General features: G+C 35.1%; 1 protein-coding gene across 1 annotated transcript in view; it reads left to right on the top strand.

Annotated features, from left to right (window-relative positions):
* The first annotated feature begins 24,456 nt into the window (after positions 1–24,456).
* The window catches only part of LOC118184277 (chloride channel protein 2-like), a 266,024-nt gene continuing 265,453 nt past the window's right edge, over positions 24,457–25,027 (top strand). The window contains exon 1 of the mRNA XM_085809271.1: positions 24,457–25,014. Within this exon, the coding sequence (XP_085665397.1) occupies positions 24,856–25,014 (159 nt within the window). The 5' untranslated portion in view covers positions 24,457–24,855. The remainder of the gene's footprint in view (positions 25,015–25,027) is intronic.

The following is a 25,027-nucleotide window of genomic DNA, read 5'->3' as shown; positions in this document are numbered from 1 at the left end:
CATTTGGGCCTTCCCTATGCAGGGAAGGAAAATCCGGCACCTGTCTGCACTACAGAGGCCCTTCCTACTCTCAATTACAAGAGCCTTCAGGACAACATCTACTGATGCACTAAACATCTTGGCAGGAGTGCTACCACTTCATCTACGCATAGAAGAAGAAGCGGTGACACAACAGGTTCATCAGTTAAGACTTTCACTTACTTATGATTACGTTACCTTCTCTCAAGAACAGTTTGAGAATAAGACCTCACAACTTCATATACACCCAGCAATCAAGGGTATTGGAATTCACCTCACGAAGAACCCAGCATATGTGGCACCATCCGGCTACATCTCCATCTACACAGATGGTTCTCGTATTGACGAAAAGGTAGGCAGCGCCTTTGTCGTGCTCAGTGAACAACAACCCCTTCACCAATGGCAGATGCAGCTCAGCACTGAAAACAGCGTTTTCCAGAGTGAAGCACTCGCCATTCACGAGGCCATACGCTATCTAACGAATAATAAATTCTCCAAAGCCTTAATACATACAGATAGCCTGTCTTCTATGCAAGCAATTGCCAATTCAGAACATACCTCCCCGCAAATAGCAGGCATTCAAAAAAGTCTACGTGAAAATGCTCACAATCATTACGTCATAAAATGGATTAAAGCGCACACAGGTATTTATGGCAATGAACTTGCAGACGGCCTGGCAAAAGACGCCGCCACTGGGAACAACATTACTACAGTACAGACCCCATGGCCTACCTCATATCTAAAAAAGACCTTACGGCAAATTGTTTGCAATAAATGGCAGCAGGAGTGGACGAACAGCTTAACCGGCAGAAGAACTTTTTACTTCAAGCCAAAAGTAGATTTACAAAGACTTATCGCCAGTCCCCTCTTGGTACGTTACATATCCGGTCATGGCCCCTTCCCACAGTACTATCACCGACACGCTATCACCAGCACTGACGAATGCATCTGTGGCGAAGAGGGCACAGCAGACCATTACATCACTGCATGTCCCCTTACAGAGGACCACCATATTGCCATTCCTATAACGGATAGGCAGGCCTTCTGCAGGTTCCTCGTTAAGCATAAGCCAACAATACGCCAAATCACTGTCGTCATGTCAAAGCTAATGACACTTGGCACAGAATTGTGTCAAACTGCTTAATGTAACTTATGGTGTCAAGCAGCATAGTGACTACTACATAGGAATCACAAATTTATGCATGTACTATGCCTATTTTTCACATCAGACTATTTATATACAGACTGCAACCCAATCTGCAGATTACCTTTCCTTGTGCAATTAGTAATGTTACAATATTTCAACATAGTGACCTTTTCTTCATGTATATTACATGCAAATTAATATAACCTGCATTATATAATAATGTGTGTAGTATGTGAAATGCAGGTTTGTAATATGCACTATGTAAAACTTGGCACAGAATTGTAAGAAACTGCTTAATGTATCCTTCAGTAATTGTAAACTGTACTATTTAATGTGTGTAATATGTACCATGCTAATATTGTAGTAATATGTACCATGCTAATATTATTATATTATGTACCATGCTAATATACTAAGTAATTGTAAACTGTAAATGCGTGTAATATGTACCATGCTAATATTCTAAGTAATTGTAATCTGTAAATGTGTAATATGTACCATGTCTCAGTAATTATGTGTAATATGTACCATGTCTCAGTAATTGTGTGTAATATGTACCATGCTAACACTCTCAGCACTTAAACTTAAGCACTATGCAATCTCTCACTAAATGTTTAATGTACTATGAAATGTGTGTTATATGTACCATGCAAGTATCAATTAATATTATTAACTATTAATGAACTTCTTAGTAAATATAATCAGTCTTATGTAATGTATGTACTATCTATCATGCAAGTCAGTAAATAATAATGAATGCATAATGTTAACCTAAGTACCTAATTAAGTATGATTACGTAAATATGAACTCAACGGATGCAACGTACCTTAAACATAAGTTATATTCAATTTCCAGGTAAACGCAATATATAGTATGTAATGTGTAAAATATATACCATGCAATATGAATGTTTATCAAGATGCAATATGAATGTTTATCATACAAGCCTGGATTTGCAAGTCTGAACGTATTAAGTACTTTAAAGACAAGTATTCATCAATCACTCAATAAATGTAAACTGTACTATAATAAGCAAGTAATATGCACCATGCAAGTATTAATTAATATCATAAACTATTAATTAATTTCTTAGTAAATGTAATCAATATTATGTAATGTGTGTACTATGTACCATGCAAGTCTGTAAACAATAATGAATGCATAATTATGTTTAATTAATATTAAAATATTGAACCTTGCGGATGCAACGTACCATAAACATAAGTAAAAACAATTTCTGAGTAAATGCAATATATAGTATGTAACGTGTGAGAATATGTACCATGCAATATGAATGTATATGCATCAAGCAAGTTTGAATAGGGTATAGAACATATAATAGTCATGCAAGTCAGAATATGGTAATAGGTAAATGCAATTCTGCAAGTCTGAACATAACGAAATTAAGTACTATTAAGTTTCTCAGTAATTGTAATCTGTACTATTTAATGTGTGCAACATGTACCATGTTAATATTATTGTAATATGTAACATGCTAATTTTCTCAGCAATTGTATTTTTTTTTTTTTTAAATTGTAAATTGTAAATGTGTGTAATATGTACCATGCAAATATACCCCATGTCTCAGTAATTGTGTGTAATATGTACCATGTCAATATTCACAGTACTATTTAATGTGTATAATATGTACCATTCTAATTAATTAGCATGCACTATTTAATGTGTGTAATATGTACCAATGTGTGTAATATGTACTATGCAAACTGTAAATAATAATTAATGCGTAAAGCCAACCTATGTGCTACCTAAGAACCCAACTATACATACTTATAGTAAGAATTGAATCAAACAGGTGTAAAGTACCTTAAACATAAATATTAAGTACCCTAAACAAAAGTATTAATCAATCTGTCAGTAAATGTAAACTGCACTATGAAATGTGTATGATATGTATGATATGTACCATGCAAGTATTAATTAATATTATTAATTAATAATTAAATTCTTAGAAATGTAATTTGTATTATGTAATGCGTGAACTATGTACAATGCAAGTTTTCTCAGTAAATATAAGCTGTACTATGTAATGTATATAATATGCACCATGCAAACCTGTAAACAATAATGAATGCGTAGTGTTAAACTATGTGTTAACCTAAATACCTAAGATGTAAAGTACCTTTAACATAAGTATTAATCAATCTCTCTGTGTGTAATATGCACCATGCAAGTCTGTAAATAATAATGAATGCATAGAGTTAACCTAAGTATCTAATCATGTATAATTAACGTAAATATTGAACCTTACGGATGCAAAGAACCTTAAACATAAGTCATATTCAATTTCCCAGTAAATGTAATGTGTAATATGAAATGTGTGAAATATGTACCATGCAATATGAATGTAAATGCACCATGCAAGTATGAATAAGCAAGTCCGAATATGGTACGGCATGTGTAATAGGCGTGAAAGTCAGAGTATGGCAATATGTACCATGCAAGTCTGAATGGGTAGCGATAACCTAAGTACCTAATTATGTCATTCTAGATAAGGGCGGGCGTGGTGCTCATACCAATTAACCGTAACGGTAGAGGGATGGTGCCCACGTCCTCCGTCACTCACTCACTCTGTGTGTCGTCGATTGCATCGCGAGTTATAGCATGGAGAGTCTCGAGAGTACGTGGAGTTTCGAGAACGACCAAAGAGTCGGGAGCTGTACTCTGGTGCTTTGCAGTGAAGCTGTCTCCACCGTTATTGCCTGACAGTGTGAAGGCTGTGTCGCTGAACGTGTCAGCGTGTTTATAACAGTTCGACGACTGTAAAAGTGATTTTAGAGCTATCTGATTAATATTGGTGAATAAAGTGTGTTTCGATACTTCATCCAAGTGTCGTCGTTATTCACTCCAAATCTACGAAAACCATACGAACGTGAAGGAAGAAAAAACCTTAACAACTGGTGTCAGAAGAAAATAACGCAACAGTACATTTTATTATTATCTATTTTTATGTAATTTATTCTTTTTTATATCCTAATTCTTTATACTATATTTATCTTTCATTATACTTTTGATTAATATCTTTTGAAATTATAGTCACAGTTTTTATATTTCATATGGTAACGTTATTTTTTTTAACAGTAGGTATCTGTGAGATAAATTATATGAACCACAAAAATAAATATGAGTAGGGCCGTGCATATATGTGTATATAAGAATGTAAGCTATAAAATGTATAAGATAAAACGCTAACTTTTAAGGGGACGATGGACTTTAAAAATTAGTTTTTTAAGTTTTTGTGTTTTCAACAAGAAATTTTATACATATACATATTCAAATTCAATTTCAAATCAAAATTTCAATTTATTTAAAATTAATTTTTTTAAACAAATAATTAATTATTTTAATTAAAGATTTAAAATGCTCCTTGCGCACTAATTTTCAGTATTTTTTCCTAATTCTTTCCTTTAAGTTAGTTATAAAGACTTGACAAAAGTTTTTGTGTGTCCGTTATTGAATATGATGGATCATAAACTTTTTAAAAGGATTTTTGTGCACTTAAAACCCAGTTTTCGGAAAGTCACCTTTTGTTAAACATTATCATAAGTTTAAACTTCTTAATAACCTCATATCCAAAAATGCATACACAGATCTACTGTAACATATAACAGTATAGTTTCTTCCAAATATCATTCATTTTTAACTAAAAATGAGACGCATGGAGCATTTTCAAGACATAAGAACTGCGAAAAAATTTATTTTGAGAAAACCGAATTTAAAGTTTTTCTTCAAACTTACCTTTAATACATGGTCATCAGAAACAGCAAATTAACTTTGAATATATAGACACTAGATAACATTTTTCGTATCATTTAACTATTTTAAATCTCATAATATTCAATTTGAGAAAAATAAACATATTGCAAATTGGTATGTAATTCGAAGTTAGAGGTAGAAACAATTTATGCTTTATAATCCACTGAAACTTTTAAAATTCACCCGCATCATATGTTTTACCTTCATTTGTTACATTTACATTATTTTTTAAGACTTTACAATATTTTTTACTATTTCTGTTTTTTTTCCAAGCAAGTAAACTTCTCTTTTTGCTTTGGTTCAAGCGACGTTGATCACTCTTTTTTGCAACGAGTAGGTAAAGCCAGTTGGCTTTCTCCTGTTCTACGCCTATAGCATTTACATAACCAAAGTTAAATTCATTAATGGTTGTCAATAGTGAAATTTCTAGCCTTTTTTTAAGAAATAAACACTTCTTTTGGTCAAATATATAAATTATAACATCAGTAAATAACTGTTGAAATACATTTTTTTTTTACATTTTCTCCAAATTTTAAAGGGCAAAGTTTACGCTGTTTACACATTTTAAATACTAATAACTTTTTTAAAAATTAGATATTTGAACTCGGCTTTTTTTTTTTCTTCATGTGATGTAGGAATGTGGAAAATTATGAGAGTTAAAAAAAAAAAAAAAAAAAAAAAAAAAAAATTCAATATTTTGGTTGATTTTTAGCTAAAGTCCACCGTTTCCTTTAATTCCTCATAACACCTTAACTTTCCTTTTCAATTTAGTTATTTTCCCTTTCCACCCTAAAAATGATAACTGCTTATAATAAACTGCTCTAAACTGCGTCCTTTCAAAATTAATCTTCTTCACACGATTCTTATAGTATAATGCTAATGACGGAGATATTTACATAATGCTTCAGCTAATAATAAATTTTAAATTTTGGTACCGAAATTTTTAGCAACCAATAGGGATAAAGTTAAATCTAAATTTAAGTTATTCTGAAGTGGGCGTTCATCTTCTTAAATATGTCGCATTCCTCCTCTCGCTTCTTAGGGCCCACCAGCGGCCGAGCGGTAAAGACGCTGAACACTGGTAGTTCGGTCTGAGGTTCGAATCCCGCGAACGGGCTGGCTGCATGGGCGTTTTCGTGGTTTTCCCCATGTGTAACGTGTATACGAGCCAGTTTCCCTTAGAAAGTCCTCCACGAAAGGCATCCCTCCCTTTAGGCAGATAGCCCTCGTGTGCTTTGCCATAATTAACTACACCACACCACACCACACCTCCTCTCGCTTCTCTGCCTTACAATTGCGCTGTCCGCTGCTGCTCCATCTTTCTTCATATGTTCCCCAAAGCGTAAAGGTGTCGATCAACTATTCAAGAAAAGGCTCAGCCGGGTCAAGTTAACTGTGTCTCCATTAAAACTGTTTCTAAATCATTTCATGTATACACCGTGTTTCAAAAAGAATATACGTAATATAAAGTGTTACTTTGTCCAAACTATCGATCACCGCGCCTCGGCTCGGCTATTATCGAAACGAATATATAGTCTAGTTTATATTAATAGCCGCTAGTTGTCAGTCCTCCGTTTTGCGTGGCAACCGTCACATATTTAAAATGGCTACTCAGCAGCAGAAATAATTTTCTGTTTTCGAGTTAATGCAATTTCGTGATTACAGTGCAAAGATGTTTCAAGTTGAGGTATCAAAGTGATCTTCGGAATGGCTGGAACATTCGCAGATGGTATCGACAGTTTAAATACAGGATGTGTATGTAAAGGAAAGAGTCCTGGCCGCCCTCGTGTTCCCGACGAAAATGTTGCACGGATTCAAACTGCTTTCCAACGTAGTCCTTCAAAATCAACTCGTCGTGGCAGTCGGGAGTTACAACTGCCTACAACAACAATTTGGCGTATTTTGAGACGCCGGTTGGTTATGAAGCCGTACAAGTTACATTTGTTACAGGCTCTTCGTCCTGATGACAAACGCAAACGTGTGGCATTTTGTAACGAGATTATCGATGCTATTGACTATGATAACACTTTCTCACAACGCATCGTGTTCAGTGATGAAGCTACTTTTCATGTTAGTGGTCATGTGAACAAACAAAATGCTCGAATTTGGGGCCTACAGAATTCACATGCAGTCATTGAACACGAACGAGATTCGCCCAAAATCTAGGTTTTCTGTGCGATATCCCGATTATCTGTTTACGGCCCATTCTTCTTTGATGGAAACACGGTTAACGGTCAGCAGTATCTCGCTATGTTACAAAACTGGTTGTTTCCGAGGCTGCACGAAGACAACTTCATTTTTCAAAAAAAAAAAAAAAAAAAAAAAAGGGGGGGGGCACCCCCTCCCTGGTGCCACCAAGTGCGTGATTATCTGAATAAAACTCTACCGAACCGTTGGATTGGTCGTCAAGGAGCTGGCGACTCAGGATGTCTCAGCTGGCCTCCACGGTTACCGAATTTGACACCCTGGGACTTCTTCCTGTGGGGATTCATTAAAGACAACATTTATGCACCACCACTCCCACAGAACCCGGAAGAGGTGAAGAACAGGATCCGTACTGTCATAACATCAGTGACGACGGACATGCTTGCCCGAGTATGGGAGGAATTTGAGTATCCATGTGATATTGTTCGTGTCGCTGATGGAGGACATATTGAACATCTGTAACATCTGTAATCTGAACTTGAGAGGTTCGTACATATATGTGTAAAGTTTCATATTCGTATGTCATACAGTTTAATAAATATATGCATTCGAAATACGTATATTCTTTTTGAAACACGCTGTATTTTACTTAACAGTTACTGACGAAGATACACTTAAGCAATTCGCCAATTCGGGACTTCGCAGAACTCAAGTTACGTAAAGGTTTACGGACCGCATTACCTTACGTAACTCCGAAGGTTACTGTAATATGCTGAAACAGTTTGGGAAATGCATTATTTGTAGATGAAGCACAAATTTGTTCTGTATATTTTTAATGGTTTCGCAAAGGTGCATTTATTCTGCATATACTGTACATAATTTTCTTCCAGTACTCTGTATGCAATTTAAATAATCGTTCTGTTGTGTTTAAATGTAATTGGATCGTAACAAGCAAGATCAATTTACGATAATTATTGGTCGAGAGATGATTAGTAATATCGCGTTTTGCACCTTCCTTTGCCGTTTCTTTAGACTGAGCTACGTGTCATTCCTTTTCGTTTCTCATCTTTTATTGATATATTGGACTGGAGAGATTTTTTTTTACCCATTGACTGGAGAGCTAGAGCACTTGAGGGAACTGCCATCCAGTCAAGACGAATTTTTTTAATACGCAAATACTAACAGAGGTCCAATGGAATAAACTTCGAATGGTTAGATATTTGGGTACTTTTCCGTTTCGCCGGCGCAAATCTCGCCAAGCAGACTTTATTGGCGACAACATACAGTATACACGTAAAAAATATTAAAAAAATGTTAGTTCTAAGAATTCTTTTTAAAAAAGAAGGCATAAACATTTTAATGTCGCTTAAAATTTTATAAAAAGCCAATAAATAAAGACAACAAATTTGTAAAAAGACATTAAGAATTTACTATGTTTTCATGGTTCAACATCCTGATTCGCCGGTTCATATCACGTGACCCCAAGCGATCTCATCTCACGTAAACTACTCTACAAAAATCTAATGCTCTTAGTAATTATCCACATTAATTTCAAGTTAAATCTTAATTTGGAACACAAGTTTAAATGCAAGAAATATTTCAATTCGTACGAATAGCTTACTCAGAAATTATGTAAAACTGCAGTGCTTTACTTCGCTAATGCATTCTCATTAGAATTAATGAATTTAACCCTTGACTTTACCTTTTCTATATTTTTCGGCTTCGGGTAAGTGCTGTGATTGCATCCTAATTAACTTAATTACCGAAAATTGCCTTAAACATAAAACTGAACTATCTGATAAAAATTATATGTAATGATATGCCAGTATTGAAAGAAACAATCAATCTGATAAGAAAAAGCTGCGACTTGTTTTGAAAATGAGGCGTAAAAGGTTACCAGCGAGAATATTTCGTTTGGCATGGGTTGTACCATTATTGGCGACTTTATCGCTTGCGCCGGCAAAACGGAAAAGTACCGATATTTGCATGAGATACGTTGCGAAAGAATTTTTCTGATGTCTAAAGAAGACATGAAATCAAGTATCACTGATTGTGTGGTTGCACGCAAGTCTATGTATTAGTAAACGAACAGGTTTAAATTTAATAATAAAAAATATTTTTTTCCATATCGCAGCTGATTAAATGTTTTATGTTTCACTTAAATAATTTCATATCAGATACAGAATATTTAAACAGTAACATTATTAATGAACGTAGGAAGGGAGTTTCTTAACATAAGGTGTATTTATTTCTTTAAAGCATTCACCTATTCAAGGTGGGGGAACTGCTGCTAAGCTATTATTTGTTTTTATTTTCCAATGGCGAGTCGTCGTGGAGCCTTCGATGCGGTCGATGACTCTTCGATTAACTTGTTTCGTTCGACTAGTTTAGTTGTATTATTAACTTCTTCGCGGGTTGCTTTTGAATAGTGCTAAAAGAAAAATGCTTTGCAGACAGTCTAGTTGTCATTGAAAATCTGAGACTAAATGAAAGTGAGACCTTAGTGTTATGCTGACGGCAAGAATGCGGAGAAACTCATTTCAACTGAAACTTTTTCCTCGAATTGTTTAAAAGATTTTATTTATTCAAATATTTAGTACTATTCTGCTTGTTATTATTCACGAATTTGACCGAAATTCGATCGCTTTAAAAACATACAAGCTCAGTAAGTAACCGTGACGATATTTTCACAGCTTTAATCAAGTACGCGTAATTTTAGACTGCGAATCTTAGTATGCGAAGCGTGTTTCTTTAAAGAAAAGACATATACAATTATATAAGAAAGTGGGGGGAAAAAGTTAAATACGGACATGAATTTCAAGGTTTCAATGATTAGCATTTATTAGGTTACGCCAGTAACCTAATAAAGTAGTGCAGTAAGTAAACTTGCTGTTTTGTTACTCATCATATTTTACCGTGCATTCGTGACTTAATTTAAGCAATAGAGGAAGGTTATTTTTTTTTTTTTCCAGAGCTAGTTCATTTATTGCAAACTAGGTAAAAATGTGTTTCTTTTCAAATGGGATAAACCCTCAGTTATACTGATACGATAACATTTATATAAGAAGGAAGTCTAATTTCGAAGCAGAAACTAAATTTCTGAAAGACATCTAAAAAGATAATTCTAACTGATAATGTTCTTCAGAAAACTGGGCATTTTTTTTATCATAAACATGTAGTACGCTATCTTCACTTTCACAGTAATTTTCAAATCAGATTCTATTTTTAAGGGCAAGGAAATTTTCCTTAAATGGAAAAAGAGAAAAATCTTGCCCTAATTTTAGGTCATTATCGTTTCTGCAGTTAAGGAATGATCAACTTTCCATGCGATTGTTTCTAAAATCTGCTTTGAATGAGTCAGCTCAAAGTATGAGTGACTGATTTCAATTCGATGGGTATCATTTGAATGAACTTAGTATGTGACCCTTGTTTGTTTCTTTCTCACATTAAATACAGCGTTTTAGTTAAATTTTCAGTCGTCAAATCAAACTGTGTGAATTTACTTAGATTAGAAGAGAGCAGGATATGCATGGGATATGGCAGACGTCCCTGCTGATTTACAATAAAAATAGGTACAGGTAAAAGTGCATGGGATACCAGAATTTCCCTGCTGGTCCTGCACCTATAGTCCCATTGTACTAACTATGCATTTCTGCCCCAGTTTTGAAAGAGAACACTCCGAAAGATTTTCCGAGAGTCTCCCACCCCTCTTTCCTTACCATCAAATCATTCAAAAGGACTTTCGGCTGGGCAGCGTTTTAAGTATTCCCATGCTGCCCGCACAGACACGATACACTTGCAAACATCCATGCCCAGGCCCATCAACACGGCACCAGCGTTGCTAACCACTAATATCGATCAATTAATAAATGCAAACGTCTGAAGAGCTAAGACACACCGAAAGCAGAAGCAGTATTTTTGTGTGCATCATTGTATGCATATCGTAGCCTACTATATTTTCGCACTGGGTAGTCTCTATTTTCAGGCAGTTCCATAATCGTAAGATTTTAAGTCAGGAGATCTGGATACTCATTTATACTAAAAGTGATGACTTATTATTTCATTTCCCCAATAAAGAAACAGTAAGAGGCGATACTCCATCCTTCATAAAAGTCACAAAAACGAATACTAACCCTTTCTTCCAAGTTTGGAGTTTAATACTGACTGATTCTTACTTTCAACACTTAGTTCAGAAGCAGAGCCATGATTCATTTTCACTTTCGTTTACGTTTATGTGAGTTCACCTGCCCGAAGTTTTAAAATAAATATTTTGTTAAATATGAAAGGAGTGCAGTTTATTTTCTCTCTCTTCGCATAAATTTTTGATATTATTTTCAAGACTTCAAACATTATCCGTACGAGCGCTTTAGTGTGGTTAGAGAAACTTGAGCTACGATGTGTCATCGTTGCTTGAAAAAGGTCGTAATTTTTGCTTTTCCTTTTTCTTCGGATGAAAGAGAGGAATTTTTTAAACTGTGCTGCGTTAGTGTTGACTGAGTTTTTAAACATGTACAGGATCTGACACAACTTTTAACTGGCTTGTCTGATTAGCTAATGTTTGATTTTTACTAGTAAAATACAGTGAGTTTTTCGCAAAACTGCGAATTATTTTTTTCATAATCATAATTGAACTTCAATTAAATTACCATATTGGCTGCGATATGAAAAGACCGCATGTGTGTAAGATGATCCTATATTTTTGAAGGCTATTAACAAGAGAAAGAGTGGAATTCTTCCTGAAACAACCTAATGCGTTAATGATTTGGTGCAATAAAGCGACCGCTCTAATTTTCTAATATTTGATTTTTTTAAAATAAAATGCAGTAGGTTATTTCACGAAGCTGCGGGTTACGTTTTCAGTTCAATTACTATATTGGCTGGTATGTAAGAAGACCTCATATATAAGATGATCCTATATTTTTGAAGGCCATTAGCAAGAAAAAGAATGGATTTGCGCTTAAAACTACCTAACGCATAAACATACGGAGAATGCGATGTAATTTTTTTTACGTAACTGAGGCTTTCAAAGTAAATAAATTAGTTCCAACTAATGGTAATAAATTTTTTATTTCATACATCTAATAATTTATAACAATTTTTCGACTGCTTTTGTAGCCAACCACAAAAATCTCGGATTCCTTTCGATATTCGACCAGCTTAGGTGAAAATATACGATGACTATCACTTCCAAAAGTATGCAATTTTGCCTCCTCGTTTTATTCCTCAAGCATTAGGTCTTCAGGGTCATGAAGTTCTGAAGAGCTTTCCTGTACTCTGCCTGTCTGATATAAGAGTTAGCTAGCTACTCATTTGCTGTAGCCTCTCTTCGGTTAAAGTTTAGTTCGACTGGTGTTCACATAAGCTTGCCTGTGTTTTCTCTGGTTTCTTCAGCAATCTTTACAACACTTAGCTTATGATTAAGTGTGATTTCTTTTATTACTTTCACAAATGCCCTCAATTTTTCGTTATTTCATATACCCCATTACTTTCTATCCACTCCATTCCTTCTGCGCCTTTAAATTACCTTCTAGACACAAAAATGACATCATCCTATACTGTTAGGAATTTGGAGAGATGTTTACTTTCCTTTGATGATCGAGATCCCATTCTAACTTCGTTAATTTTAGCTTTAATTATGTCAAGCGCAGTATGTTTATATGTTGAATAGCCTTTCTCAAATCTTGGGAAGAATTTACTTCAGATTGTTTTCTCTCTTTCTCTCATTTACCCCTTAAAATTAGCCTAAATATTTTAAGAAGCTCTTGAGTAATCAAGTGTGAATTAGTATTAAAACTTATTAATGTAATAGGTCATCAAATGTCTGCTTAAACATGGTCATCAAAATTTGCTTGCTATGTATGTATTATTCTAGTTTACTAAATTGAAACATGAAATTTTAGTCATTGCTTCTTCACTTTTATGAATCGTTATATGCATTTTTTTTTTTTTTTTTTTTTTTTTTTTGTGTGTGTGTGTGTGTGTATTCGTGATATAGTTGGTAAATGATCTTTGCGGGCGAAATTTGCATGAGCGGAAGCTAGGATATGCATTACAGTCCGTGTCACGGAAGCTGCGATGATTTATTTCGAAAGACCTTGCCATATCGGGACAGATAAATTCTGAACGTGATGTAGAACGTCACATTTGCGTTATACAAACTGAGCATGCGATGTTATACTGTCAGTTTCCTGGAAGCATGTCTGAAAGCTAAATTCCTCAGTTTTTTTTTTTTTTTTTTTTTTTTTTTTTTTGTAATCAATTTTTTTCGCGTTTTTGCCGCAATTCAGTGTGATTGCGAATATTCAATAAATGCTAAAATTTTTAATTATCGGTTTCCCAAGAAGTGTTTTCATTTGGTTGTTGTTAACCTAAGGAAATTCGTATAACAGTTACTAGTTTATTACTTTCGGGGTAAAATATTTAATTTTTTTGTGGACCAACTGAGCATGGGTTTGAATTCATTGAAAATACAGAATAAGAATTAATTCAAATTTTATATTGCACGTTCCTTCCTCATCTTCAAGGACTGAAAGCCTACAGGCTGTAAAAGATACTTTTTTGATTTCGAAAATTTGACATTTTCTGTAGACCTAAAATGATTTATTTATTGGAACTGCCGATTAAAAATTGAAGGGCCTATTTCTGGCGAATTGGAACACTTTTCCTGCTAGGTATAGAAACTGCCAACATTTGCGTTGCGTTTATTGACGTGACCCATTTTCAATCATTTGAAAACGTTAAAACCTTTCGTTGCTTTCCTGATGCGAATCGAATGTAGGTTAAGATCAAGGACTCAAATTCAGTGGCAATTCAGAGCAGTGATTCATGTATGACGTCGCGTGCTTAAGTACTGTGAGAGATAACTAACCGTGAATGATAGCTGCAGCGTGAACGCAACATTTCAGTTACTGATAATTTTTTGGTTAGTTAAAATTTAGCTCGATATTCATGTTGAAAATAATCTTAAACTGATCGTAGTCGAATAAGAATTAGATTAAAATGTTTACAAAACCTTCTAATGGAGTCTTAATGGTTATTAGTTCCCTGCCGTACTTTTTATGCATGCAACATCATGATGCTTAGAAAAATTTCATTTCTTAGTTACACATTGAAATAAAGTTTGTAGTTTTGCTATATAATTATTTATGGAAAATTAGTATTTCAAAAGAGATTGGGGGGGGAGTTGCAGTTTCGATTATTGAATCAAGCGAATAAATGCGTAGCTACCCATTCCCCCATCTGGTGTCCAAGCATGATGACAACTGTTTCTGAGTACCACACACGACATCAAAATTCCATTCTTGTGCTATATGCATTAAGTTAAAATCCCACCTATAACTGTGTGATAATTTTCCTGAAGGAGTGTGAGCGAACAATCAAATTGGCGCAGTTGGGGAAAAAAAAAAAAAGAACCCTCCGAAATATAAAAATTCTGGTATTTCAATAACTCTCTTCTTAACTATAAAAACGAATTGAAAGGTTGACCCCCAAATGCGTTTACCTCTGAATTTACACGATAATAAATTTGAAAAATATTTAACGCAATCTGTAAATTTCAGATTATAGTCCAAGAGAAGACTTTACCGTTAAAAATTTTAATAAGTAGCTTCCAGACTAACACCTGAATCAGTTTTATCTTGAAAACTTACGACAGGTCTGCAGTTTAAGAATTAAATCTTCAGAAATTCGAACTACAAAACGAAACGAGTCGTTCAAAAAATGAAAATACCGTAGTGTGTGAGAGAGTTGAGGGAAGAGAAATTGCTATGAAAGTAGTCCATCACGTGTTAATGCCATGTGGGAAACTTTTATACCTTTTAATAAAGAACAAATTTAGTTACTCAAGATGTTGCTGTGCACTCTTTTCACTGAATCGCTTGCGACGAAGCTTGCAAAAAATATTTCCCGCAAATGAAGTGGCAGGAAATTCGCGAAATGAAAACAATAGTATCTCTCCTCGAATGGCTAAAATGTTTCTATTCGATTGCTGAAACTACTTAAAGTGTAATTACTTTTTTTTTCATGCTCAAAATTTTTAAAAACAAATCAGGTCATTAAGAGACGTAATGTTAAAGTTTACAGATCAACTGGAAAAAAAGCTAAATAGTTACCACCTATGTATTTATCAAAATTTTAGACCCACACTTTAAATTTTCTTTACTGTTTTATGTTTACGTGTAAAAATTGTGACTAACTGAGAGATTCTTGTCATAAAATCTCGGTTAAACAGATTGCAACAATGAAAAAATAATAAAAATGGAAATGCAGTTGTAAGATACTAAAATATATTTACAGTATAGCATGTGCTCAGATTAGAATACCGTATTTACTCGCAGATTTTCCCTCTTAGCATTTTGGATTCATGATTTAAAAACTTTTCATTCACATAATTTTCAGATTCTTCCCTGAATCCAGGAAATCTGAATCCTTGAATTCAAGAAATATATCAGTTTGGTATTCCTATAAAGATAACTCTCCTCGGGGATTCAATGACCAGGACACAGATGTAGAGTCTTTCCAGAATGTGTTCTGCATGCTCTAGAATCCAGTTCCCCTTGCTCTAGAATATGTTGCAAAAGACGTAGTCATAGTAATATGTCTTTATTCTCTTTAACACGTTGAGCGCCATGTCAGCCATCTGTGGCTGACACTAGACTTTCCGTTTAGGCCGCGTCAGCCATCTGTGGCTGACGCTAGACTTTCCGTTTAGACCGCGTCAGCCATCTGTGGCTGACACTAGACTTTCCGTTTAGGCCGCGTCAGCCATCTGTGGCTGACACTAGACTTTCCGTTTAGGCCGCGTCGACCGCCGCTGGCTGACAGCGTGTAACATGATATATAACTCTACAATTGACACTGTTTTATGGAATTACAAAAAAAAATTATTTAAAATTTACTTAATTTTGATTCATTACAGGACTAATGGATTTCATTGAAACACAGTAAGCATAAAAACGGTTCTCCATTACAGCTGTTACAAATTGTGACAACTGTCTTAGTCTTTTTTTTCTGGCCATTACTCTACCAGCTTCAATTGCATTTTTATCATAACATAATTTACAATATTTCCGTACTTCACAGGCTTTTTCCGTTTTCTTTGGAGTTTATGCTGTCTTTTTTTAGATATTTTTGCATTTCTGTTCGATGGAATATCTTCTTTTTCACAACTTGTAAGGGATAGCGCTAATTCTTTCCGGACTTCAGTAATGCTAATTTTCTGCTTCGTAATACCTTTGCATAGAATGTAACTATTTACAAAACAGACTTGGAGCGTAACGTGTTGAATGAATGCCTATAGGAATCACGTTCCAAACGTAAACTATCTTCTACTGCGATAAGAATCGCTTGGCTCTACAATGCCAGCACTTTTAAGCGGCGCGCGTGGCCTGAACGGGATTGCCTAAGAAATACGCTTGGTGCTCAACGTGTTAAGAATGGATCTGCTCTTCTCGGAAAGCGCTGAGTAGTTACAATGATCCAGTGTCAACCAATTGTCTTTTTTTTCTTACATCCACCTCTAGACAACAGCTGCAATAAGATACTGTGGGGCATTAAACATCTTGAATTTTCTCCTTCCTGATAGTTCCTTTTAAAATTTTGTTTGAATCCGTACACCAAGAATGATCAGGTACAGGTTGAGGCGTGGGTGCATTTGTGGATTCACGAAGGTACATTAGGTAACGCCGGGCCAAAGAACTTCTGTAGGAACTTCTATAGGATTAATAATAAAAGCTACGCCAAGTGGCTCCGTCAGACCGGAGAAGTTAAATGTGTAAATAGAAGTTTACTTGACATAGGCTATCTATCCAGCCCCAATACCCTTTTGTGAATGCGCGAAATAACTGTCGAGCCGCTACCGGTGTCGAAGCGAAGAACTTACAGAATTGTACATTCTTTGGTCGGGTCTTTGCTAACATTTTTAAGGTCCGCCCCAGTTTGGGTGGAGACACCCGGGAAGGGGGTGGTAGGGAAAGAATGAAGGGTGCTGATCGGGCTCCTTTCTCTGACTGAATAATAGCTCCACCACCACAGCAGTTGACGCCTTGACTTGCTCTTGGAAGGTATGACCTCTGGAATGAAGTACTTTTCACGGTAACCTTGCAATGGACTCTTCTTCAATATTATGCTAGTTTCACGAAATGCTATGCTTATCAAAGTTGTGCTTATTTCCTTCTAAGCGCTATGCACTGGGAAGGGCGATGCCCAGGAACCTGCATCCGTGACTTCGTCACCTAATCAGAGAAAGGGTCTCCCCCTACCACCGAAGACTCGAGATTACATTCGGCTTCCTGCGTGTTTTGAGTGATCCGTTGCCACTCAAACGATGTACTCTTACAAACATCCATGCCTTCTTCGCTATTCGAACTCGGGCCCAACGTTACGGCAGTCAGCGTTATAAGCCACTGTACCGTCTGAGCGGCTCCAAGAACTAACAGCAATGTTAGTATATGGTATACGCTTTGCACCACTAAAATTCTTCCTTTGCCTCCTCCCTAAAAAATAGTAGACTACGCGTAAATTTCCTCTCTCAATATTCCAGTTGTAGGTATTAGTGTGTGGGGGGGGGGGGAAGGGCGAAATTGAGCGACTAAGTATGTTGTTGGAACTAAATGAGCAAATTTCAGCAAACAAGTCAAAATATCAATTCTAGTATATAAGAATAAATGATTACGGTGCATTTACAGAGTTAAAAAATAATATGCTGTCTAGTTGTTACTATCCATAATGCTTTCTGATTGCGAAACTAAGCACTTCGTTGTTCGTTAGTTACGGTATAATGTATTTTCTCCGTCCTTCCTGCAAGCCTTTGTGGTGAAACGGTGGTACACTCGACACGTATTCGAGCGGTCCAGGTTCGGGTCGGGCGAGGGCATTGCTCATTTTTTACGTCTCCTGATTCAAAAAAATCTAATGACTATAAAGTGGCGTCCGAACTAAAAGGTGGTGGACAATGATTCGACGATTTGCCAATTGGGTCCAATTATCCACAATCGCCCTCTAAAAGGGGAAGTATATGAGGTATTTTATCCCTCCTTCCAGCATTCCTTCGTGGTGTAACGGTAGCACACTTGGCGCGCATTTGAGAGGTCCAGGTTCGAGTCCCGGCGAGGGCATTGCACATTTTCCAGCTCTTCTGCTTTAAAACGAAACCTAATGACTCTACAACGGAAGCCTTCAGAAGTATTAGTAATACTAATATCAGCATCTGGAGCAGCCAGTGATTGATTCATTAGTGTGATGTTTTTGACCCATCAACTGAATTCAAATCACAATAAAATAAACGTGTATCCAACGGGTCTCAACTAATCACTGACACTGAAGGAGGCCGCCGTGTGATATTCAAGTGAATTTTTGTTTGAGATATAAACTTCACAGAAAGGGAATACAAGCTTCTTGAAAAGGAGGTAGAGGAAAGAAGTTATATGCAAAACAAACTCGAGATATATTCCTAGTTACATAGAAGTACTTTCGAATTATATTTTCATTAACTTAAAGTTGGATACATTTCTTTCCTGGCTTTCATAAATTAAGGCAAAAATCAGATTATCATCGCAATAAGAAACTAAATAAAAGACTTCGATTAAATATAGCGAAAACAAGAATCATCAGTGTAGCATAAGAGTATTTTATGTTCATTTAATTATGGAATGTATTTCGAATTCCACAAAAAACGTCTTTATGATTATATGGAGTGAAAGCAACAAAATTCAGGTATAAATATTTACAAAATTTGTAAAAATATTTACAAAATTTGAAATATTTACAGAATGAAGAACAGTTTCCTTACATATCCTGAAGCGGGACACTGCATTGAAATACAGGACTGTCTCACATAGTCTGGGGCATGTTGTCAATTTATAATACCCATAATCGCATTTATAATAACAGTAATTCAGTATGGAGCGTGATTATTGAAATAAATTTTATAGTTCTTTTCTATAGCTTCTGTATCTTCCGTAATAGGGAAAATTCTGGCAAACAAGTTGTGTGAAACGTGCCCATTCTGATCGTATGCTCTGCACACTTTTAAAATAATATTTGATTCACAACAAAGCGATGGATCAACACCAGCTGATGCTTATTAAACAGTGATTTGACGTTAGCGTCAAAGCGTAATGAAAAAAAAAAAAAAAAAAAAAAAAAACAGAAGAGAATCAGTCACTGTTTAAATGGCATATACATTTGCATTGTCATGCATGCTTTTGTTTAACAGTTTTACTTTTACTTGCTAAAAGAATTTCCTATGGAAATTGTAACGGGAAACATGTATCAGAAGTTCTTCGTGTAATATTTTTCTCCTATCCTTTTTTCATGAATGTTCCTTTCTAAGAAATGAATAACTCAAACAATACGTTCACTTGGATTTATAGTTTGAGATACAAACTTCTTAATAAAGCGGTCATAATTTTTGTTGGAGGAATTTTTTACATGAAATGGTTCCTTCCCTTTTCTCGTTTTCTGCTGTATAGTTTCTTCGTAACTTTCGATATCGAAAGGGAGTGGCTGAGAAATTGAATTCTATCGCTAAAACTTTTTTCAGGCATCAGCTGTCATCGTGAATTGAGAACTATGAAAAAGTGAATGAAAGAATAACAGTTATTAAACAAAAATAAATCAAGAAAACAGAACTTTGCATTTAGTAAAGAAATTGTGGTAGTTTTCGATTCTTTGTTTTGCATAAAGCTAATACGGTTTCTTTTAAACGTCTCTTATACGATCGCGTTTTTAAACGATTTTAAATTAAAATATGCTAATATGACTAGGGAACAGGCTTCTTATTTTTTAATATTCTTGTTTTTTAGTCTTAGTTTTTCTTATATTAAATTATATGAGGCATGCTTTTTAAGTAGTACTGTTTTCATATTATACAAACGTTAGGGAAATTTTTTTAAGTAATTTTATTTTTACATCTTAGTCTTAATCTACTCAATATTATTTCCACTTACATTAATGCGCTTATCATGTTGTATACCCAGCTTTTGAATACCATCTTTCTTGAAATTTTGACGTCTGATTTAATAACCATTTTTGACACCTAACGTGAACACAACCTTCCGTAATTTAAGCATTCTGTTACAGTTTCATTCAGAATCCTTCATGAAACTAGAGAAAACTCCGTCGATAATGATAAAATCGTAAAACTTGTTAATGAGAGACGAAGTGGGCGATCGTCCATCATTAACGAAAAAGTTGACGAAAATTTTGAGAAAAGAGACAGTTTACGATTTCATCATTGTCTAATCAAGTTTCCTCACGTTTTATGAAGTGTTCTGTATAAAAGTATGACACAACGCTTTAATTATCGAAAGCTGTGCTAATACTGGGCACCAAAAATGGTTACCAAATCAGGCGGCAGATTTCTAAGAAAATGAAATTCAGAAGCGGATCGTATGATACGATAAGCGCCCTAATGTAGATGAAAATTATGTTCAAAAGTTGAATAAGAACCAGGCTTTCATGTAAAAATAAAATTAATAAAGAAATTGTCTTTGTGTTTATGCACTATCAAAATAGTACTTAAAAACATGCCTCGTAATTCACATTTCAGATGTAAAGATTTTTTAAACAGGTTGCAAAGTGTTGTTTCTTTAATTGTTTGCGGCATTAGTCGAGAGCTGTCTGCCTAAGGTAAGGGACGCTTTCATGAAGGGCGTTTTAAGGGAAACTAGTTTTTATTCACCTTTACATACGTGCAGGTCATGAAAAGTCCATGCAGCCAACCCATTCGCTGGATTACGAAGGCGGATTAAAGTTACGGTGTTCAGTGGTCGTATTACTCGGCCACTGAAAAGATTACTCAAATTTTAATTGAGATGTCTAATGCGAAGATTTCAATTTAGTTTTTTAGCTGTTATTTCCGAAATTTTGTATTTGAAGCAGCCATCTGATAAGATTAGGATTATTTTATTATAGTAAATCGAGGTTGTGCTATTGAACATTAACGGAAAATTGTCTAAGGGACTGGTCATAATTCCAAGTATCATCCAACTATCAAAGGGACTGTTAATTCGATAGTTAATCCAACTATCGAAGGGACTGCTGGCCTGTTTTATGTTATACACGAAGAAAAACGTTAAATGCAACCAACAGCCTTTAACTGCAGGATATGGAACTCGAGAAGGACTGCTACTTTTTCGCGACTTCAGCCACTCGGCCCGCTGCTCGGCTAATGCATCCTCCGGAGTTTTCAGTGGAACATTTTTATAATCCAATTACAATGTGTAATGGTGTGCAGGCTAGCTTTTTAATTCCCACTCACAAAGAAAAGGTAGGAAAAGAGGAGACAGACTCCATTACCAGACGTGTAGTCACAGAACACAGTGTAGCAAACTTTCTGGCCCCAGGATCGCATTTAAAAACTGACACGGAATTTCTAACACAGGCAGAAAGAGCATGTTGCTGAAATACGGAATTCACTAGCATGGTATTTTTCCTGAGTATTCTAACATTCTCACCGAAGGAAGAGCCGCTTTTTTGCAGTATCTAACTGGTCATTGCCGATGTGTCAACTGTCTTTGCCGCCTCTGTTTCAGATTGGACAGTGTCATTGTGGAGAGTCGATGACACAGCCCATTATTTATTTAACTTGAGAAAACCATTGACTAACTGTCATGCATCAGCTCAAATTCCGCCTAAAATTAGCCATGCATTTAAACGCATAGAACAATATATACAAAACCATCAGAGATCATCTTTCAAAGTCTTCTTTAAAGGAAATTTTTGTATGCACGTAATGTCCATACTTAAGATTAAATTTTATTGTATCTTGTACCTATTTTCCTTTAAATAATTTTGTAATTTGTGAAAACAGTGTACGATTCTTTAACGCGGGTATTGCACTGTTAATGCTGACACCGTGAATATTATGATATTGCATACATGCTTCGGGTTTGTGAATCGTATTTTAATAGAGTGTACATTTCTAGCGTGGTACGGTATAGTTGATTCAGTTCAGTGTATTGAACTGCACGCTAATGATGTTTGTGTAGGTTTTTGTGGATTTTTTTACAATGCCGAGTGTTCGACTGTATAGTAGTCTGATATGGAATTGCTTGTATAAAATTGCAATGTAAATTGTATAACATAACATAATTATGTTAAAGTGATAGATATTATAATATTGAGTATGCATTTATTTTGTTGCATCTTATCATATGTATGAGGAATTATTGCTTCTCCCCCCATTCGTACTGTTGTGGTTAGTGATTTAGCATACCCGTTTAGCTTATAATTGAAAAATCCTTGATTATAATCAAAATTCGTTGAGGACAAAGTTGATTTTTTCACGTTTCTCGGCTTTGAAAACCTTAAGACTCTTTCATATGTATGTTATTTTTATTCTTTATTTTAATTTTATTTTTTTTCTTCTTTACGTTTCCAAAGTCATATTAGTTATGAGTTATGGCTGTAAGCCGCTTACTAAAATAATTCAAGTATGCCTTCTTCGCATTTTCCTTTAACCTAACTTTATTTATGTGACAGCGACATCACTGAAAACGTAGCACTTTCGCTAGCCCTCCTTTCGCGGCATATTCTCATAAGCGGGAGGATCTAGATGGACGCCATCCACTAGAATTTAGACTTCTTTGCACGACCAACAGAACAGTTGTGCAGCCAACGATGAAAAAAAAAAGGCTAACTTTTTTTATTAGTAGATTATATCAATTTTTTATTAATGATTGATTAATCAGTAAGTAATTTATTGGGTCACGATTTATCAACCTTGAGAGGAATGCCTTCATGGAGAACTTCCTGAGAGAACTGGCTTGCGAGTGCATGTGGAGGAAAAGTCTCGGAGACTATAAGAAGCATTTCCGTTCGGCCGACAACTAAATCGAAGACGAACTTCCAGTGATTAATGACCTTATCCATTCGCCTAATGGTGGGCTCTTTTTTTTTTTTTTTTTTTTTTTTTTTTTTTTTTTTACAATGTAACTTTAACTCGGTAAAATGTTCATTTGTCTCAGAATGTGCTAGTAAAAATGCGTAATTTAGGAAATGTAAGGAATAGAAACAGCTAAAGTACTTTCCACTTCTAAATGACATATTGCAGAATTAACGTCGTTTACTGAAGTGGTTCATATGCGATACAGAGAAAAAAAATTACTTCGTTTCTTTTACTCTTAAATTTCGTTAAGACTGCAGCTTTTTAATTTTTAATGGGTAATTTACTCTTTGTGTACTTTTCAAGGGACTATTACTGCTTTTTAGGTTATTAAAAGTGAGTCTAATTGTTTCTTCTTACCACTTCTGAACATAGCTGTCACATGGAAATTCAGATGACTGAGCAATGGGAAAAATATAAATTTATTTCATTTTCTAAATAAAATAATTTTTAGCTTAAGAAGACACTATACATCCTCCCAACCTCTAGTCCTGAACTAGGGCTATTATTAGAGATTTTTTTAATCCCAATTTTTTTAATAACCTTCCCAGTGATCGCATATCAATAAGCTAATCGTATCCTTTTTAGCATATTTATTCTCTGCTTTCTATTAATTTTATATTTCCCGTTTATTGAATTTTATTAAAGACGTTTTTCGAATTATCAGCTAGAATATGACTTTTTCTATTTTATAGCACTTAAATTTGTAATATATATGTGCTTTTGATTTGGATGGATGTTTTTATATTTAACTTCCGCCCCCCTAAACTTTAAATCTTTGTTTTTTATGCGGCGTAGTGAAAAGCATATCGTTTAAAAGTAATTCTTCATTAGGTCTGTATTAAATTCTCTATGCCAAATAGATATTAAAAATTATTTTATTAATATTGCCAGGTGCTCGTTATTATACCGGTCTCAGTCAACACTTTTAATTATTTTTGTAATACTGACTATGTATTATAAGCTATTCGCATCATATTATTTTACTCTTGATTAAATCAGAAAATATTTTTCTCACCTATAATGAAGAAATTCCCACCTTTTTCGTCAATGTTAGTTGATTTAATCTGAGTTCTGTGCTCTTTCTTTTCGCTCTTTCATTTGGCTGTCCTTTTACGTGAAGAGCTGTTCCAGATTTACCAACAGATGGCGGCAGAGGAGTAGAATGTTGAAGTTTATAGTAGCGGCTTATTTGTTTGTCATTTCTCAATTGTGATCACAAAAAGTGTAAATTTGATTAACTATTCATCTCTAATATATTGTACACTAAAAATAACAGGCTCGAGATTCTCGGAAAAATAGCGACACTAGTCTGCTGTCCGTTGTTAGCTGCCTGTGTCTCAGTTAAGAGATATTTTTATCATTTGGATCGATGTCAATTTCAGTGCCCAGGATAAAGTGCTGAACTTGTAGTGAACTAAGCATTGTTCGGATCGCTTCTAAAAAGCACTTTTAACGTTATGATATGAATGTATATCTCGATGAAACTGTGCAGATCTCTGCTTTGTACTTTGCATTGGTTAACCTTTTGTTTCGCTGAAGATTTTATCCAAATCTCGAATGGGAGTAATTCCGAATTATCTTCCGAGCGTGATATTATCGAAGATCGATGCATATTGACAATCGACATTTTATTATATATGCAGTTTTTGTAGCGCCCTCATTTTGCCATGCTTGGGGTTTAGGAACCTTAGAGGGGGTTGCGCTTGGTCGCAACCCGTTCCATTGTCAGCTGCAGCGCACCAATAATTAGTGGACTCCGACTTTAGCTCGGCATTTTCTGGCACCGGGCTTTGTGTTGGGTACACATTCTCTCCTTGAGAAAGGAAAAAAGTTTTCGTCAGTTGCTTGCTTACTACGTTGCTTCAAAGGTGAAGGTAACTCATGCTCAGTTTAAAGTTGTTAAAGTTAGACAATGAAACTCGGCTTGGTTTGGTAGACAGTGCTGTGAGGAACTGGATAGTATTAGTGCTGAAAGAATCGGTATTCATAGTCAGATTGCGAAACGGGATAATGCAGAAAAATGTGTTTTTAGAGGATAGTGTAAGTTATTTGA

The sequence above is a fragment of the Stegodyphus dumicola genome, chromosome X2, assembly GCF_044657685.1.
Source record: "Stegodyphus dumicola isolate Sdum_Otavi_A_Nest chromosome X2, ASM4465768v1".
In the NCBI taxonomy this organism is placed as follows: Eukaryota; Metazoa; Arthropoda; class Arachnida; order Araneae; family Eresidae; genus Stegodyphus; species Stegodyphus dumicola.
The sequence above is the reverse complement of the archived record's forward strand: the minus strand, read 5'-3'. Positions and strand labels throughout refer to the sequence as shown.